Below are 19,097 nucleotides of genomic sequence, written 5' to 3'. Positions count from 1 at the left end.
TGCTGCTCTCAGGGTCTGAGTGTGGTTTGTGGATTGGTTGGCCCAGCAAGCAGTACCCAAGAAAGCCCACGTGAAATCACTGGGCTCTGTGCTGCAGCCACTTGGCTACAGAGTGCACCAGCACCTTTCTATTAACTTACTTTTTGGGGAAACAAGCCTTTGGCTCTCACAGTTACATCAGCCAACACTGTATGTGGTGGAGCCAGAGAGTTCCAAAGTTTCTCTTTCTCCTTATTTAGTAGATGGATGCTGCTGACATTTTTAAAGGAGGCCTTTAGCTGCACTGCTAAAATAAACACTCCTCAGACTCCTTGCTGCCTCAGCTGTGACCCCAGTGACATAGATACTAACATGTAACAACAGATTCTGGGCTCTTGCAAAAATGATTGCCGCTGGCTAAGCTTCTGTGGCCATATTTAGACCTGATTCTCTTGGGTGTCAGGTATCCCAGCTTAGGTTGGAGTAGTGTCCGAGTGGGCTTAGTTCCTTAGCTAGACACAAATTGAAGAGCCAGTGGGTTTGTTTCTACCTGTGCAAACAACAGCTGAGGAAACAGGCTGCTAAGCTGGAGGATGACCACATACAGCTGCGTCTTCTGACCACGCTGCAGTGGGATGCACTTCACCCCTCTGACTGTTCTGCAGGATGCCAAGGTCTGCCTGGCAAGTCACCAGGGCCTCAGACAAGCAACAGTAGCTGGCCAAGAGAAGCCTCAGCCTCGCTTCTCTCTGTGCTACACCGAAAAGGTGCCATTGCTGTGGGTGGTGGTCACGCCTCATCTGCCTTGTGCTACCACGGTAGGTGTGCTTGCTCCATCCGGCCTTCAGCCTGTACGTCCTGAGCAGACAGGCCTTAGGGTGCAGCCATCGGATGTCAGGGCAGCACAGCCAGAGCAGCCAAAGCCACCATACCCTACAGCTGAGGGGGTTGTATACAAACCTTTCATGGCACCTGGGAATTTAACAGTTGTGGAACCTGCTTCACGAAGAAGTTTCTGCAGTTTTACTCATTTCCTGTAAGGCAGCATCTCAAATTTGAGCACCCAAGAGGGAAGGAAAAAGAAAGGAAATTCCAGCAGGCTTCATGTGAAGTTTCCCCTGTACCACACTCTTTCCCTTCCCTCAGAGGTCTCTGGTGCTTGCCTGAAAGCCTTCAAATTCTTTCCAGTGTCATAGCAGCAGAGAGGAGGAGGCTGGGGAGAGAGCTCCAAAATACTTTTATTTTTAAGCTTATAGATTTGTTAGTGGTCATCAGTGCTCCACAGTGCTTCACCAAGGAGGAATGCAACCAGCCAGCTACAACCTCTTGTATTCTCCTGAGATGAAGGCAACTGTAAGGCAGTTGCCAAGGTATGGAATGTGTCCACAGAGCAGTGGAATCTCCCTCTGCTGCATCTTAAGTACAAAACAGATAATTAGAGAAGTCTCCTGATACTTGGCAACCGAACGGATGCTCACTGGCATCATGCCTTTAATGTGAGGTAGTGCTTCATGTAGCATTCCTTCAGCAGTATTAAAACCAAACCCACTAACATAATCCATGACAATCTGACCCACAAGCTTCTAGAAGTACGTCTTACACCTCTTCAGCAAGCTTTACTCCCCGTGGGATGCTGACATTAGTAAGCTGCTGTATATTGAGCACTTCTGGTATAGAACAATTTGTAAAGCATGCTGATAGACTGAGGTGTGGTGCTGTATCAATGTGTTTGAGTAGTGCAGAGTAGTAAGTGCTGTGTTTATGTTGTGTTTATATTTGGTTCTTACCAAAACAGGCTTTTAGTTATCTGTACTCTGTGCATCCCAGAGTCACCCTGGAGCATGCAGGCTGGGCACCCCTCACACAGGTAGTTCCTGCTTAAGAAGGGCTGAGGAGTATCCAGTCCCCTGACTGAGGCAGGGTGCGTGTTACAGGACATCAGTGGGGAGACCTTAGAGACACACTCGCCCCAGTTGAACTTGTTTTCCAGCATTTTAAGGACTCTCCAAACCCTGGCGATGTGTCTGCCCTGCGCAGTGGCCCCAAGGAGACCGCGAGGAGGATGAACTCATTGCTGCTCATGGCATGGTAGCAAAGCCCTTTGCAGCAGGAGGCGGGTGCACTCCAGTGCGTCATCTCCATTGCAAGCTTTGGGACTCCCCAGGGCTGGGCTCTGTGTGTCTGCCAAGCTGCAGCGTCAGCTGTGGGCTAGTGATGTGAGGGGCCAGGGCTGTGGCGGGAAGCTCCCGTTGGCAGGCGTTAACTGGGGGCTCTTCGGTGAGTTGGGAGGGCTGCTTGGGACTGCGACTGCTCCTCTGCTGAAATGCCACAGCAAAGGACCGTGTTTCCCAGGGCCAGAACAGCAGACAGGTGTCTGCACTCACGTACAGAGGGAATGAGCACCATACCCATGCACAGATCCACCCCAATCAGAAGATTCGTTCCCAACACCGTCAGCGAGGCGGCACAGGACAGGCTGATGCCGCTTGTCCTGGGGCAGCCTGGCCATGCTGGGTCTGGCTGCCCATGAGGCTCAGCGCCCTGAAGGAAGAGTGGTGCTCTGCACCCAGGGGTCAGCTCCAGCAGCACCAGGCACCGGCACACAGCAGTACACAAGCCAAAGGAAATGTGTGTGGGGAGTCCAATCCAGCCCCAAGCCTCGTTGGAACGCTGCACCCAGGAGCTCTGGCAGTGAGTAGCATCCCTGGATGTGTCTCTTCAGCCCCACCACTCGCGCTCTCGTTGCGTTCCCCTTCTTAGCTGCAGGCGCAGGATGCTCACAAATCCCGTGGGCAGTGTGTGCTTGCTTCCAGGGAGCCCTTTAGTTCTTTCCCACTTTAAATCCAGTTCACACGTCCCAGTGCTGTTTTCATTAGGCTGAAAGTGATTCGTTAAGCAGTGTCATATAATGAGAGTTTGAGCAGAAGCTCCACACCAGACGGTTCACAGACGTAACTTTAATAGATCTTTCAGCATAACAGATGAATTAGGGGAAAAAAGAGGAGCATTTGATGCTTTTGGCTGTTTTTTAACAGGACCAGGTAGAGATGCACATTTATTAGTCACAGCCTGGGTAATCAACAATTATCATAACATAAAAGGAGTGCCACACGAGGAGCTGCTTTGAGGCCAGACTTTCTGAAATGAAGAGTGATTGTTCATTAGGAGGGACGCTAGAATGCACTGCTGCCTGGAATCTACCCGATCCCATACCATTAGCACACCCTGATTGCATTGAAGGGATTCCACCCTAGGCTTTTGTTCCTCACGCAGACAGGGAGACTTGTTTTCTGCAGGGATGAAAAAAGCCAGAAGGGAAATGTGGCAGGTAGGGAGCATGGCTGAGAGGGACTAATGCTCCTCCGTACACTTTGCAGCCTAATTAGAGGAAAATTTGTGTGCTTTTTATGAAGAGAGAGACAGGAGAAGGCAGGAGGAACACATGAAGGGGTATCGAAGCACTAACAGCTTCTTTGCTATCAGAATTAAATGCTAACCCCGAGGTGCGCTGGGAAAGCTGTACTTACACGGCGAATCAATATAAATGGCAGAGCCCTTCAGGTGGCTTTGGATTTCTATATATTAATGCTGTTCTTAAGCAGCGGCTAACTTGCTAATGAAGAGCTGCGTTACTAAGAAACCCCATGTCCAAATTAGTAGGTAGAGGCTAGTCAGCCAACCTCGCCACGTTCTTTTGCAGCTGGACCTGGCTGATGCATATTAATAATTATGCAAGCCACAATGAATGAGTTAACTCTGGATTCACAAGCAAGTAATGGCAGAAAAGCAATCACACTGCTGCACGCAGCCTATTTGTTCCGTGTCAGATTTAATTTCCTTTTAATTGTTTTTCATCCTACGTTACGTGTGAAATAGTATGGTGTGAAGAAATGCAACAGGCTCCTTCCAGAGCCAGCCATCCCTTCCCAGGGAAGAGCAGGCAGCAGTGGCTTCAAGTAGCATACCAGCCCCCCCTTCCCAGGGAAGGAGCAGGCAGCAGGGGCTTCGTGTTGGCTTCAAGGAGCGCACCAGCCATCCCTTCCCAGGGAAGGAGCAGGCAGAAGCAGCCTCCTATCAGCTTCAAGGAGTTTAGAAAGGTTAAAGAGCAGTTTGGTGGAGCCAGCTTCGCTGTAGCTGCTACGCCTAGCAAAGAGCCCGCGCTGTGCTGAGTTACAGGGCTGAGATAAGGGAGAAGGTCTCTGGAGGACACTTAGACTAGGAAAGGGCTGCAGCATCCTGACCCAAAGCGCCTGTTGCTGAGGCCTGCTTTCTGAGTGTTCCCAACATTGCCTTTCTGTGTTTCAAAAAAGACATTTAAACCCAGAAAAATGGATGTGCAGCTTGAAAATTCACCGTATAGTACTAGGTGTGTGATGCTCCAGAGAGGAAAGGAGACTCCGTGCTGCTCAGGGATGAGCAGAGCAGTCAGGTATCAACGACTGTGCCTTGTGCTGTCCCCTGGAAGAATGTGTGCTGCTCTGCACATGCTTGCAGAGCTGCTGATGGGTGGCATGGCTCTGGCCAGACCTCCCTGGGGTCGGTGGGACACATGAGAAGGGCAAGCAGCTTTAAGGAACAGGCAGGAACCAAGAGCTGGGTGGTAATGACTCCTTGGAGAGGTTTATCCAAAGCTGCCAGCTTTCAGGCTGCTTCTCCGAACATGGTTGTTTGCTCCGAGGTTGTGTGTTGGTGACAGCGTGGGGCTGTGGCAGGGGTGCAAGGACTGGGGTTTGTTGTTGTTCCTGTGAGAGCTTGGAGTAGCCAAAGAACAGGGACAGACACAGTGTCTTGGTGCTGTGCTGCATGCAGCAGCCTTGGAGGCAAGGTGCATGGGACGGGAGCCCATGTCTTGTGTGTGTGTGTGTGTTTGTCGATCTGTCCTGCTAGACTCATGGGCAGAGGGATTATTCCACACCAGTTCTGAGCTGTCAGTGAGCAGTGCCCGTGTGTCAGGCGTGCCCACAGGCCTCTGCCCAGGCTGGCCGTCAGCAGCAAGGAAAGGAATGGAGGTGATTAAAAACGTATTACAGCCCTTACAGCCCTCATTAGAATGAGACCCGCTCTCTCTCTGGCTGTAACCATCAGGTTTGCTTTCGTACTGAGAGAGGAACAGGAGCATCAGCCTCCTTTGCACATCACTTCTGCTTGTCCTGCTGTGTTGGATGCTTTGGTGTGGCCGCTTTCGGTTTCTCTTTCCAGCACCTGGGGAGGATTTCAGCCCACGGTCTGCAGGAGAGGCACCTGCTGTGGCACCCCTCAAGAGCCCAGGAGAGGCACTCCCTGTGGCACCCCTCAAGAGCCCAGGAGAGGCACCCGCTGTGGCACCCCCCAAGAGCCCAGGAGAGAGGCACCCGCTGTGGCACCCCCCAAGAGCCCAGGAGAAAGGCACCTGCTGTGGCACCCCCCAAGAGCCCAGGAGAGGCACCCACTGTGGCACCCCCCAAGAGCCCAGGAGAGGCACCCGCTGTGGCACCCCACAAGAGCCCCAGTCAGTAACGCTGTGGGGAGCCTGTCTGTAATGACACAGGTGGGAATTATTTGGGCTTTGCTTCGCCCCCTGTTCATGACGGGAGGAAGTTTGGCAGACGTGGCAGGGTGGGAGGGCAGGATCTGTATGGGAGTTGCAGGTATGCCAGGCTTGGGCATGGTGCAGCAGTGTCTGCCCAGCAGATATGCTCAGCTGCAGAGCTGGCTGTCACCCTTCTGATGTTGCTTTCTTCTCAGGGGACTTGACATTGTTTATAAAAACCTCCATTGCTGATTTGTTTTTTTTTTTAACTTTCCTTCTCACGCTTTGCTGCTCTGCTGTGTGAACAGAGCACGCCATTCCGAAAGTTTTTAATTTGATTTTTAGGAATTTCTGGCTTTCTGACCTTGCTGCCAGCAATACAGACCTGACCCGGAGGCAGAAGCACTGCTGGAGGTCAGTGTTGGGCCGCCGGTGCCTCCGGTTTGGTGTGCTGGGATGCACCACAGGCACGGGGCCGAAGCCTTGTTCTCTGAACACCAGCAGCAGCACGGAGGATACACACAGCCAGCTCTCAGATGAAAGCTGTGCACGCTCGCTCCTGTCCTGCTCACCAGCAGCAGCCAACTTTGTCCATGTTATTTAATGCCATGTCTCTTGAAAAGGGAAAGATTCCACCTCTTTTGTACAGGATGCTGCTAAATATTTCCCTCCTTCTTCCCTTTCATCTAATGTAGGCTACACATCACAAATGAGGCAGAACAGACTTTAAATATTGTTTGTCAATGAAAGGCGAGACCAGCTTCCTAGCAACAAAAAGGATGTCGCTGATTGTCTTCAAAAGGAGAGCATTTCATCCCCTCTCATTACAAATGCCTTCCCCTGGTAGCTCCTGTTGATGTAAAGGTCTGCAGCAGGGGATCCCGTTAGGAAGTGACCAAGTTTGGAAACCCGTTATGCTCCTGGCAAACGTTGTCATCTTGTACACATTTAGCCTGATCACTCTGGCAGGTTATGAAAGACTAAATGGTGCAAACACATGTGGCAGATGCCGTTCTCCTGGTAGCTGAGGAGCCTTTGAGCCTCTGTTGGTAGCGTGCCAGCTTCATCTTGTATACTGAAGAGCATTATACTTCCAAGCCTTCCCTGGCGTGCCCTGAGGGACCGCTGCTGAAGTGGTAATAAAATGCAGAATGAGCCTCAGAAAGTCAACTTGTTGGTTTGGCTTCAGATGGGGTTTTTCATTATTAAACTCCCCTTTAGCAGCCATATGTAGGGCTGCTTTCTCAAAGCCACCACGTGCCCCTGCCAAAAGGTGGCCCGGGCTGGAAAGGCAGCAGACATACAGGTAACAAGGCAGAGCCAGTGAAGAAGGGGAGCTGTTTCTGTGAAGCGTGGCTTTGGTGGTTACGTTCATTCAGGTGAAGGGACACAAAGGGCATCTGGCAGTAAACCTTGGCCATTTACTCCTCCTGGTAGAGGAGTAAACTCCTCCCTATAAAAACCAGACAAGATGTTCTCCATCCCCCCAAAAAAGGGCATTTCACCTGCATGCCATAGTGCAGGGTTTGACCTCCAAACCCCTGACTGTTGCCAGTCACAGTGAGAAGTGCTGTCCTGGACCGAGCTGGTAATACACCCAGAAACACCCCATAAGCATTGCTCAGGGAGGCGGGTGACACCTGGCCAAGCTGAGGCAGCAGGCAGACCTGCCTCCATGGAGAGATGAGATCGCCTTGTCAGGGTTACAGTTGAACTGAAGATGCCAGCCTGCAAACAAGCCCTTTGGCCAGTGGCACAGGGCTTTCAGCTGGGTGTAGCAGTAAAAACGGTGTGTAATTATCTCGGTGTGTTCTCCTATGACAGCGCCCTCCCCTGCTTTGCTGTCTCGTGGCATCAATGAGTGAAGTGTTTCTGTTGGGTGTGGGGAGGTTCTTCAGAAATTGAAGGGGCCTTAAATATTTGGGGAGTACCCCATCCTTTTCCAGCTCCCTGCACGTTACAGGTAAGTAATTCCTAAGGCTGAGCTCATCTTTAACATTCCATGTCTGAATGAGCACGTAGTTTTCATTTTAAAGGAGGGAGAAATAAATCACAGCCTTACAATCCAGCTGCCCCCAGTTGTATTTACAGCCATGAGGTGCTACACGGAGTCGCGTCCTCCCAGCCCTTCTGCTCCTCTCTCACAGGAGAATGCTGTCCTGAGCTGCTGCTGAGAGACAAAGTTACAAGAGCTTCATCCCAGAATAGGTTCGATTTAGCTTGGATGTACTAGTGCAAAGAACATATTGCAACACTGTGGTGGCCTGTTTTTCTGGCCTTTATTAATCCAGAAACCTTAATGATGAACAACATTTGTGTCATTGTCTACACAAATTTAATTTGTTTATGCAGCAGTTCAGTTAATCCTGCAATCTGCTTTTCTCAAATGAGGACAGATAATGGAGACACCGTTCTTTGCAGGTCTTCAGGCTTTTAAATTCTGATAAAATCAGGATTCTTCACTGGGTCTTGCCACAGCTCTGAATTAAGCCACTTTAAATGTAATTACTGAAGCTGGCTGTACATCAGGAACATCCATTAAAAGAATTGATTGACCATGCTGTTACGGGAGGCATTTTATGAACAAGCGATCACGGTGGGTCCAGAACTGTAATTTATAAAGGCAAAAAAGCAGGTAAATACTTTATTAGTGGTTAATGAGAGGTTCACAAGATAACTAAATTTCTTCTTTTTTAACCAGCTACTTCAGGGAACCTTGGTCCATGGCCATCTATCACGATCGGTTTATTGATCTCCAGAAGGAACTGCGCCAAATCCTGGTGTCGGAACAGGTAAGAGCAATGACTGGAGAGTGTGTTTTATTACTCAGGTAATTTGTCAGTGTTGTTCACTTGGGTTTCTTCTCCCATCTTTCTGCTCAAGCTTTACGCTTCTGTTTAGCTATTTCCTCTGGGGAAGCAGAGCAGAGGCTGGGCGTCATGAGGCAGGGGTCTCTCACCCCTGCAGAGGCTGGGTGTCACGAGGAGGGGGTCTCTCACCCCTGCAGAGGCTGGGTGTCACGAGGAGGGGGTCTCTCACCCCTGCAGAGGCTGGGTGTCATGAGGTGGGGGTTTCGCACGCCTGCAGAGGCTGGGTGTCACAGGGCGGGGATCTCTCACCCCTGCAGAGGCTGGGTGTCACAGGGCGGGGGTCTCTCACCCCTGCAGAGGCTGGGTGTCATGAGGCAAGGGTCTCTCACCCCTGCAGAGGCTGGGTGTCACGAGGTGGGGGTCTCTCACCCCTGCAGAGGCTGGGTGTCATGAGGTGGGGGTTTCGCACGCCTGCAGAGGCTGGGTGTCACAGGGCGGGGATCTCTCACCCCTGCAGAGGCTGGGTGTCACGAGGAGGGGGTCTCTCACCCCTGCAGAGGCTGGGTGTCATGAGGCAAGGGTCTCTCACCCCTGCAGAGGCTGGGTGTCACGAGGTGGGGGTCTCTCACCCCTGCAGAGGCTGGGTGTCACAAGGTGGTGGTCTCCCACCCCTCCTGCAGCGAATTGCTCAGTCTGGGCATTCGGGCACTTCCTCAGACGTGCCAGCAGCACGTTCAGGCGCGTTGGTTCCCTTCACAGCACCTCTGCATGACACGAGCAGTTCAGTGCAGCTACCCAACATGATCTGGGGGCTTACTTGCCGGGTCAGCCCCTTCCTTTATTACGTCTCCACACGGGAATACACCACAGGCCATCCCAAACCTGTCTCAGCTGAGCCTGTGAGTGGATTTTTCAACCAGGGAGTGGCTTTTGTAGCTGAAGGAGTGAAAGCAACTGGCTTTTGGAGCGATAAGTGGATTTCCTGAGCAAGGATGAAATGAAAATGTTTGCTGATGCCGTTTCGAGCTTTGGCCTTAGTACCAAAGAGACGGAGGCGCAGAGGCTGGACAGCTGGTAGCTCTGCCTGCTCAGGCTAGCCACAGCTTTGCAGCACCCCAAGAGCTGCCCCCCACCCTAGCCCCTCATGAATTCTGGCTGATCTCAAACCAACTTGCAGCCTGGGTCTCGATACCTCCAGCCCACTGCTGGGGACCAGTGTTCCCTCTGTCCTCGTGCCACTGCTGCCTTTGTATAAGGCAGCGGAATTCCGCATGACGGCAGGGCTTTCCAAGGGCTTGCTCACGGGCTGGGGAACTGTGCTGAAAAGAGAGAGACACACGGCCTTAAATGGGGGCAGGGTGACCAGGACATGGCCTGGGCTGCAGCCCACCCGTGCCCGTGGCCCCAGCCACACTGCCCCTGCCTCCTCCTGGGGGCTGGGTGCAGTTTTCCCCCTCCTGTGGTGCAGAAAGTGCCTCGGTGCAGTTCTGGTTTGGATTCTCTTGGAAGACACCTGGTGAAAGAGCCCAAAATGAAACTCTGCAGGATGGGAGGCACCATGAGAAGTGTTTTTTCTTGACATCATCCAGCTCCAAGTGTGAACAGCTTTAGAGGATGGGGAAGCTGTGCCCTACAAAAGGAAGGCTCGCTGGCTGTACCCTTTTCTTGTTGCAGTAGTCCAGGCACACAGAACCCATCTCACTGAACAGGCTGAAAGCACCTCCCTGAGTCAGACTGCTTACGTGGGTGTAGGGGACAGGATCTGCAGCAGAACCCAAACTGCTCCTTTTGTATTTTTATTGGGATTTTCTTCCCCTTGTATTTACTGTATTTACTAAATATTAACTGTATTTACTAAACCTCATGTTTATCCTTATACCTTGGGAGCTCCTTCTAGGCATGCTGCCGACACACTGTATGTGTGCCACACACTTAGGGAACACGTCTGAAATGCCTGGGGGGCTGCTGTATGTTGCTGGGATTACAGCTCCCTGCAGCGTGCAGACCAGCTAGCAAGGAAATGGGAACACAAGGGGGAAAGGCACCTTTGAAGGGAGGTGTGAGAACTGTGAGGGCTCAGGCACTGCTGGTTACAGTCTCCCCAGGAAATAGGGAATTGGGGATAGTAGTTACAGGAACGTTCTCTGGCAGCAGGTGTGTCAGAAAGCCAGTGAGAGCTTTAGCCCCTGTCGTGACGCTGGCAGCCCAGCACCGTGCCCGGTGCACGCGTGGCTTGGCTGGGATGCTCCTGCCCAGCGCTGCAAGGCGAGCGATGGCACGGGGCGTTTACCCTGTGTGGGGCCACAAACATGTTCATGTCACCGTGTGGGGCTCCAGCTCTGCAACATGCAGATGGTGGGGTGGGTCTTTGCACCTACCTCAGTTGCTGCAGCAAATTGAGGGCACACGCATGTGGCACGAGGTGTTCTGGAAAAGGCAGTGGTGCCCCATATGGAGCGATGCTCTGAGCTCTGCCCAGCAGCCGGGGTGGCTCTGGGTTAAAGGCAGCTCGCACATTAGGCATCTGGGGGGGGGATCCCCTCCCGTGGGGCCTGGTGGGGGTCAGCAAGGGCTGTGCCTGAGGTCAGACAGGAGCGATGCCCAGTCAGACACGTGTGGGCTTTTGCAGGGATAAGCCCCCGAGCAATGCACGGCTGCAGCCCGGCCACCGCGCTCCTGGGGGCAGTGCCGGTTGAGCGGGGACCCCTTGGTGCCGGGGGCCGTGCCCGGGGGTGGCTGTCCCACGCCTGCCTGGGGAAGAGGACACCGGGACTCTTTTCGGAGACGACTGACCGCTCTGCCTTGCAGGTGTCCGTGCCACCCCCGGAGGACGCCGAGGAGCAGAGCCCCTGCCCGCCGCTGCTGCGGGACCCCATCCTCTGCTACCTGCGCCGCCATCGCGCCCACCTGCCCATGTACGCCCCGGCCCGGCCCGACGGACCCCCGCCGACCGCAGGTGAGGCCGCAGCGCCGGTGTCGCCGCGCCGGGGTTAAACGGGGTGTTTCGGTGTGAGCCCCGCAGGGGGCAGGGTATGGGGGGTACAGGGTACAGGTCACGGAGCGCACCCGCTGGGGGAAGGGGGGGTCTCAGTGTGCACCCGCCGGGGGAAGGGGGGCTTCGGAGCGCACCCGCCGAGGGAAGGGCGGGGGGTCTCGGAGCGCACCCGCTGGGGGAAGGGGGGGTCTCAGTGTGCACCCGCCGGGGGAAGGGGGGCTTCGGAGCGCACCCGCCGAGGGAAGGGCGGGGGGTCTCGGAGCGCACCCGTCGGGGGAAGGGGGTTCTTTAGTGTGCACCCGCCGGGGGAAAGGGGGGGGTGTCTCGGAGCGCACCCGCTGAAGGAAGGGGGGGGGTCTCGGAGCGCACCCGCGGGGGGCGGCGCGGCGCGTGCCCGGCGGGCCCGCAGCTGTATGCTAATGCGCAGCGGGCCGCCCCGCCCCGCCGCACGCCTGTCCCACCGGGCGGGCGGAGGGGGGTGGGAGTTCGCGGGGGCAGGGCTGCCCCCTTTCCCCCCCCGGCTCCCCCTTCGTGGCCCGGCCCGGCCCGGCCCGGCCCGCTGACGCCGTGCCCGGGAGAGCGGCGGCCCCCGGTGCCGGTGCCCCCCCGCCTCTCGCGCCCCTTTGTGCCGCCCGCCGGAGGGTCGCGCAGCTTTATGCTAATGAGGCGCACAAAGGCGCGAGCGGGGCCGCGCGGGGGACCGCGGCCGCGGGGGGGGGGCCGGCGCTCGCTCGCGTGCCGCCCGCGTGCCCCACCGCCCCCCACAAAGGCGCCGGGACCCGCGGGGAGGGGAGGGGGGAGGGGGGGGGGGCGGCCTCGCACGCACCCCCGGGGCCGGCCGGCTGCTCGCGGCGGGGGGCGGCCCCGCCGCCCGACCCTCCCGCCGCGCCGCCACCTGCGACGCGCGGAGCGTTGCGGCCCGTTCCCTCCCCCCGCGGCCCGGCGCGGAGCTCTGCGCGCCGGGCCGCAGACAAAGGGTTAAGGGGGAGCCGCACCTGCCGCGCCGCCGGGCACCGGCCCCTCCAGGCGCCGCCGCCCGTCCCGCAGCCCCGGGAGCGGGTGCGGACAGCCCCCAGCCCCCCGCGGATGCCGCCCTGGGCAGCGCCGGGCGCGCCCTCGGCGCCTCTGTCCGCGGTGCTGCCCGCCCGCTGCGCCCGGGGCCGGAGCGCGTCTGCCCTTGCACGGCGTACGGGGAACGGGGCCGTGCCCCCACCCGCAGCCGCGTGTCGGACGGACCCCCGAGAGCCGCGCCGCCGCCGCGCCCCTTCACGCGGCTGTGCCGGGAGCCAGGCCGAGCTGGGGGCTGCCGCCGGACGGCCCCGCGGCGGCCCGAGTAACAGGTTACAGCGGGGCCGCTGATGCGCTCTCCCCGCGGGTGGGGGGGGCTCTCCCCGGTGGCGCGGGGCCGCGGCCGGGCTTTATTCGGCCGCGCCGGCTCGGAGCCGTCGTGCGGCACCTGATGCCGGCGGCGGGCGAACCTTGCCCGCCACAACAGCGACTTTCTCCTCCTACGCGCCTGCTGCTCCCCGTACCCTGCCCCCGGCGGCACCGAGCCCGTCCCGGCTCCGAAGGCGGGGCCGGTCCCGCTCCCCGGCCCCGCGGGGAGGCAGCGCCCGCCCCGGGGCGGCACACAAAGGCCCGCGCGTGCCGGGCCGCGCGGCGGCGCGGGGCGCGGAGCGTGCGGGAGGCGGGGCCGGGCGTGTGCCGCCGCCGGGGGCCGCGCGGGCGGGCGGGGGCTCAGGTGCACCCGCTCCGCCCGCCGCCGCCGCCCGCCGCGCCGCCGCTGATTGGCCCGTCCCGCCGCCGCCGGCCCGAACAATGGCCCCGGCCCGCTTAAAGGCGGCGGCGGCCGCGCCGCGGGCAGAGCGAGGAGCGTTGCGCCGCGGCCGCCGCCGGCGCGGAGGCGGCGCGAAGATGCCCCGGGGCTTCCTGGTGAAGCGCAGCCGGCGGCCCGCCCCCGTGTCCTACCGGGCGCGCTGCTGCCGCGAGGCCGCCGCCGCCGCCGGCTCGCCGCTCCCCGCCGGCGGCGCCCCGCCGCCTCCGCCGCGGGACTCGCCGCCGCCGGTGCCGTTCGGGACGCCCGATGCCGCCGTGCAGGCGCTGTACAGCCCCACGCGGCCCGTCGGCAGGGACAAGTACCTGGAGCGGGGCTTCAGCCTGGGCTCGCCTGTCTCGGCGGAGTCTTTCCCCGCGCCGGCCGTGCCCGGCACCATGGACCCGCTCCTCTTCGCCCCGGCCGAGCTCAAGCTCTGGGCCGCCGCCGGCCACGCCGAGCCGCCCGCCGGCCGCGCCGCCGGCGCCGGCGGAGCCCCCGCGCCGCCCGCCCCGGCCGCGCCGCCCGCTCCGGGCCGCCCGCCGCCCGCCAAGCGCCCGCCGGGCGCCGCGGAGCCCGGCCGACAGAAGGCCCCGTCGGGCAAGAAGGCGAAGGCGATCCGCAAGCTGACCTTCGAGGACGAGGTGACCACGTCGCCCGTGCTGGGGCTGCGCATCAAGGAGGGCCCGGTGGAGGCGCCGGCCAAGGCGCGGGGCGGCTGCGCCCGGCCGCTGGGCGAGTTCATCTGCCAGCTCTGCAAGGAGGAGTACGGGGACCCTTTCGCGCTGGCGCAGCACCGCTGCTCCCGCATCGTCCGGGTGGAGTACCGCTGCCCCGAGTGCGACAAGGTCTTCTCCTGCCCCGCCAACCTCGCCTCCCACCGCCGCTGGCACAAGCCGCGCCCGCCCGCCGCTAAGGGCGGCCCCGAGGCGGGCCGGGCGCCGGCCGAGGAGCCGCCGAAGGAGGCGAGTGGTAGCGAGCGGGACACGCCGAGCCCCGGCGGCGCCTCGGAGGCGGGCTCCGAGGACGGGCTCTTCGAGTGCCCGCGCTGCGCCAAGCGGTTCCGCCGGCAGGCCTACCTGCGCAAGCACCTGCTGGGCCACCCGCCGCCCGAGCCCGCCGCCGAGGAGCCGCCCGCGCCGCCGCCCGCCGAGTGCCGCCTCTGCCCCGTCTGCGGGGAGACCTTCCCCAGCAAGAGCAGCCAGGAGCGGCACCTCCGTCTCCTGCACGCCGCCCAGGTCTTCCCCTGCAAGTACTGCCCGGCCACCTTCTACAGCTCGCCCGGCCTCACCCGGCACATCAACAAGTGCCACCCGTCCGAGAACAGGCAGGTCATCCTGCTCCAGGTGCCGCTGCGCCCCGCCTGCTAGAGCCGCCCGTGCCTTCCCGGGGCCCGGCCCGCTCCCCGCCGGCTCCGGGGCCGGGGCCGCCCGCCGCGGCCGAGCGCGCCCCGCGGGATGCTGCGCCTTGGACTCGCCGCGCGATTAGCTTTAATATGGCTTGTGAACTGCTGGAATCTGGCTTTACACTCACCTTCCCGGGCTCGCTCCTTGTTCTGGGCTTTTCCTCTTTTTTTTTTTTTTTTTTTTTAATTTGTTTATTTTTTTATTTCTTTTATTTTTTTTTTAAATAACTTAATTCGGTTGGTTTTGGTTCGTTCGGTTTTGATAAACGCGAACAGATCAAACCACGTGAGGAGAAGTGAGAATTTCCTTTAGTGTAGCCACAAATGCCTTGACTCTGCTGTTGATGGTCTCCAGAAAATGCTGTAGAAACTGCCTTAACTGTGACATGCCAACTTCCCGCTCCTGTCCGCTCTGCCCTTACCGAGGTAGCTCCTGAGTTGACTATCTGTATATGTTGGTTTGAGTAATTATGTTATTTATTGGTTATTTATTTATATTAATTATGAAGATGGATATTATTTGACCGCGGATACTCTGATGCGCTTTTCGTCTCCCCCGCTGCCATTTCACTGTGCGTTTTAGAGGATCTTTTTTTCTAAAGGGATCTGCTAAAAAGGTTTTAACTTTTATACCTAGAATAACACACGACCTTAACCATTTTATCCTGTGCAACTGACAGCTCTTACTTTTAGATGCAATCTCTTTTTCTACACACATTATTTTCTTAACTGTTAGCTATTTATAGAGTGCTTCGATAGAACTGTTTCGACTGTATAATTATTTACTATTCAAATAAAATATTTTCAAATTCAAGCGTGCCCCTGCTGCCTCCTGCTTCTCCCTGCTGGGCTGGCCCATGGTGGGGGGGCTCTGGGGGGGGCCCCCGGGGCTGGGGCCGGGCTCAGCTCTTCGCTGGTGGGGCATCCTGGAAGGCACCATCCTGCTCTGCACCGTTTGATGAGATTAATTAAAAAGGAATTAATGTGGGAGGGGAGAGGAGGACAGGGTGAGGTGTGCCCGGTCCAACGGGAAGATTGCCCCGCCGTGTGAGGGACTGTGCCGGGGCTGCTACCCCCTGGTACCACCCACAGCCCTCCAGTACTGGCTACAGCCCCCGGGCACTGGCTGCAGCCTGGCCCTTGCCTCCAGCTGGGCACAGATTGGCCCTGGGCTCCGCTGCTGGCCCTGGGGAAGAGCTTGAGACTATACCCAAGAGCTTGTGGGGGAAACTGGAGTGAGGGGGAAAGCTGGAGAAATCCTTCCCGGGGAAGGATGTTGCTCTGGACTTGGGTGTCTGTCCCTGGCGCTTGGAGAGGTGGGGAGTGGGGCTCTGTGGAAAAGCCACATCCTCCTGCTGTTGTCAGTGGGGGAAGGCTGAGCTTTCTGTGTGCCTGGCTTCCAGGCTGGAGCCTGATCCAGCTCCTTGCTCTGCCTGGCGGTGGGGTTCCGACTCCAGGCTTCTGGCAAGCCAGGCGTGCCAGGACTGCCCTCCAGATCAGGGCAAGACCCCCTTGTGTGGAAAAAACTCTCAAGGTAGGGGGAAACGAGGTGCCAAGCACTCTGTTCACCCTGCAAGGGGAGAGGCAGCCGTGTGGTGGGGCTCAGTGTGGGATGCCCCTGGTCCTGGCAGCGCTGTAAGCAGCGGTGTTCTGAGGTGATGGGCCCCGATGTGCGTGGGAACACTCTGCTCTGGGCAAAAAAGCACTTTCTTTTGTGTTGGGATTTTTTAGCAGAAGCTGTTGCCATGTCAGGGTGAGTGGGCAGGTGTGTGCCGGGCGGGCAGAGCCCCTTTCAGGGTGTCGCAGCGCAGCTGCACCCTCTCCCTTTGCCAGCAGAAGCCAGGGAGCCAACTCGCAGCAGTGGGGCCACTCGGCAACCCCCAGTGCAAGACCTTGTCCCCATGGATGTGTGACGGGCTGAGCACACTCCAGTGCTGTGGCACACCCCAGTTTGGGGCCAGTAACACTGTTTCTGCCATGCTGGCTCACCTGAAGGCTCTGGCCTGAGGCCTGGCTGCTTTACTGTGGGAGGACAGGGACCTTCTGGAGCTCCGTGTGGGGAAGCTGCTCGGGAGATGTCTGGATGGTTTTGGATAACGGCAAAGCTTCTAGAGAAAGGAACCCTTTCTAGAGAGAGATCTCCTGTGCGTTCAGGTGGCAGCAGAGGCACTCTGCTCCCGCTGCCCTGATTCCTAGGAAACTGGCTTCCTTACGCCAGGACTGGCTTCAGGTCTAGGCAAGCTGTGGTTTGACCTGTAAATTGATACAGTGAAAAAGAGACCGTGGCCTCTACAGCCTGAGAGAGAGATACAGGCAGCAAAACATGCTTGGCAAGGCTTGGCAAGGTTGGCTTTGGCTTTTCCCGGCTTCCCCGGTGTCGGAAAGCCCCAGGCAGGGGCTGTCACAGCCCGGTGCGTGGCCGCTGTCCCATCTCTGCCCATGTGAAGCTGGAGCTCCCCAGGGGGTGTTTGCTGATGCATGTGGCTGTCGGACAGCGATTCCGCACCCATGCCCGGTGCATCCTTCTGGGAGGCCCAGGGGCTCCATCCGTGTCCAGACAGCAGCGCCCTGCGGAAGCCTTTGCTTGAAGCCTGTGGCAGGGAGAGGACACAGAACCAGTGCTGCGTGTCAGTGTCCCTTTCCCAGCGCCACAGGGATTCACATGCCTGGTGCTGGGGCGGGAAGAACTTCCCAGGTCTGTGGGGAGCTGTCAGGGTGCTGCTACCAGCACCCACATCTGCTACTGACACTGCAGCCGAAAGCGTGCTTGGGGGATGCTCCTGTTCTGGGGGAGGGAGGAGAGGTGAAACCGGAGCGCTTTGTAAACTGGGTTCTGTTTGCAAACACCCTGTAAAATGGGATGGGCTTTTGGTGTTGCTGGGCGACAGCCATCTTGGCAGAGTGAGCCAAGGGCTGCTGGACTGGCACCCCTCCTTTTATCAGTGGCACCCCTCCTTTCGTCAACGGCCCCTCTCCCACCATGGCTGTGGAGAAGAGCCCGGGGCATTGTACGGGGAGCAATGAGCATCGCCTGTCTCGCCTCTCCACATCTCTCACACCACCGACATCTTGCCGCCATCACGTGTTGCAGAGCCCCCTGCTCAGTGCGGGCCTCCTTCCTTTGGGCAGTGTTTTGGGGTGGATGCAGTGGGAGCTCGACTGGAGCCCACCCAGCACTGCTCGCAGCAGCCTCTGGGAATGCAGGTGTTGCCTTCTCGGTGCCATGGTCTCGCCATCCGGCAGTGTGGGCTGGCCAGCACTGTGCAAACAAAGCCTCCTGCTGTCAGCTAACAAATCAATTTGCTGATGGCTCTCAGCACATCCAGCAAGAACAGGTTTGGGCACCGTGGAAAACACTGATCCTGCCCCAAACACCAGGCGATTCCCAGTTCTCAGGGGCGGCTGGTGTGTGCCTACGGGGCTTGCTCGCGCTCTGCGCAGGGCAGGGGCGTTTGCCCGGGTTGCAAACCACTGGAGCCTTCCTCCTCCGAGCGTACAAAGAGCTGAGCACATGGTCTGAGATGGGTTGTTTGCAAACTGAGAGGAAACAGGGAGATGAATGAATGGCAGGAGCCGTCAGGGGCCTGACAAACACAGCTCACACCATCACCGAGCTGCGGGTGCGCTGCTTGCCAGAAGCTGGGCAGAGCCTTTCCTGCCAGCGCTGCCGCTGCGGTGCCGCCTCTCGCGGGTGACCTTTGTAGCGGGTTTGGTATCAGCAAGATGCCATGGTCACTGCGCCGCCAGCGCCATCGGTGCGTCCCTGGGCTGCCTTGCTCAACACAAGTGGGCACAGCCAAAGCTGTTGGGCAGGACTGGGAGGAGATGTCCTGGGGGCTGGGGTGGGCCAGGACAGGGCTTGCCTTTGGAGTTCAGACCCCGGCTCCACACAAGCCTGCTTGGAAATCTGGGGTGCTTTTTAATCAGCTGCCAGGGAGGGGGAACCACTTACGGATCTGCAGGAGTTTCTGCCTGTCCATCCCCAGCGGGGTGGCACGGGGTGCAGCTGTGTGCTGCGTGGTGCTGCGGGGTTCTGTGGGCTGCTGCAGAGTGCTGTGGGGTGCTGCTATGTGCCGCAGAGGTGCTCCAGGGTGGCACAGGGCAGAGGTGCTGATGTAGCTCCCATCCCATTGCCTGCCCGTGAGGGTACCAGATGCCGGTGGGGCCACTGTGGGTGGGTGGTGTGGTCTCCTGTGGCTGAGGAGCCAGGGTGCCCGGGGCTGCCGCATTTTGCACGCTGCATTAAACGCCTCCGATCCTTCTGTGCAGATAAAAAGCCTCATTACTGCTCGCAGTGGTTTTAATTAAATTCACTTTACAGTGGGCATAACAGAGGCCTGCCCGGTGAAAGGTTCGGTCCATTCATCAGCGAGATGGACACGCCGGGCCAGGCCGTGCTGCAGGTGGAGCCCGTGGCAGGACACCGTGGCCTTTCGGCTGCTCCTTTACAAGTCCCGTGTCCTCCAGGTGCACGCAGTGTCACGCCATCCCATAATACCCTGCTTCCCACTGCCGCTGCCATCAGCACAGGCAGGGAGGCTGCAGCTGGTGGTGGCATGGGCAGCCAGTACTGCGACACGTGTCAG

General features: G+C 58.5%; 2 protein-coding genes across 2 annotated transcripts in view; both read left to right on the top strand.

Moving 5' to 3' along the window:
* The window catches only part of CFAP61 (cilia and flagella associated protein 61), a gene marked incomplete at both ends in the record, with an annotated part of 89,923 nt that extends 78,631 nt beyond the window's left edge, over window positions 1–11,292 (top strand). Inside the window, 2 exons of the mRNA XM_084261147.1 lie at window positions 8,190–8,280; window positions 11,107–11,292. Of these exons, the coding sequence (XP_084117273.1) occupies window positions 8,190–8,280; window positions 11,107–11,292 (277 nt within the window). The remainder of the gene's footprint in view (window positions 1–8,189; window positions 8,281–11,106) is intronic.
* A 1,819-nt stretch (window positions 11,293–13,111) lies between these two features.
* Window positions 13,112–14,869, top strand: INSM1 (INSM transcriptional repressor 1; the record flags this gene model as incomplete). Its single annotated transcript, XM_084262120.1, has 1 exon — window positions 13,112–14,869. One exon carries the CDS (start codon window positions 13,112–13,114, stop codon window positions 14,474–14,476), a length of 1,365 nt encoding a protein of 454 aa, XP_084118246.1. The 3' UTR covers window positions 14,477–14,869.
* Window positions 14,870–19,097: the final 4,228 nt, after the last annotated feature.

Source organism: Gallinula chloropus (assembly GCF_964237585.1).
Source record: "Gallinula chloropus genome assembly, chromosome: 3".
NCBI classification, from domain to species: domain Eukaryota; kingdom Metazoa; phylum Chordata; class Aves; order Gruiformes; family Rallidae; genus Gallinula; species Gallinula chloropus.
Note: the sequence above shows the minus strand (reverse complement) of the source record. Positions and strands in the feature narration are given on the sequence as shown.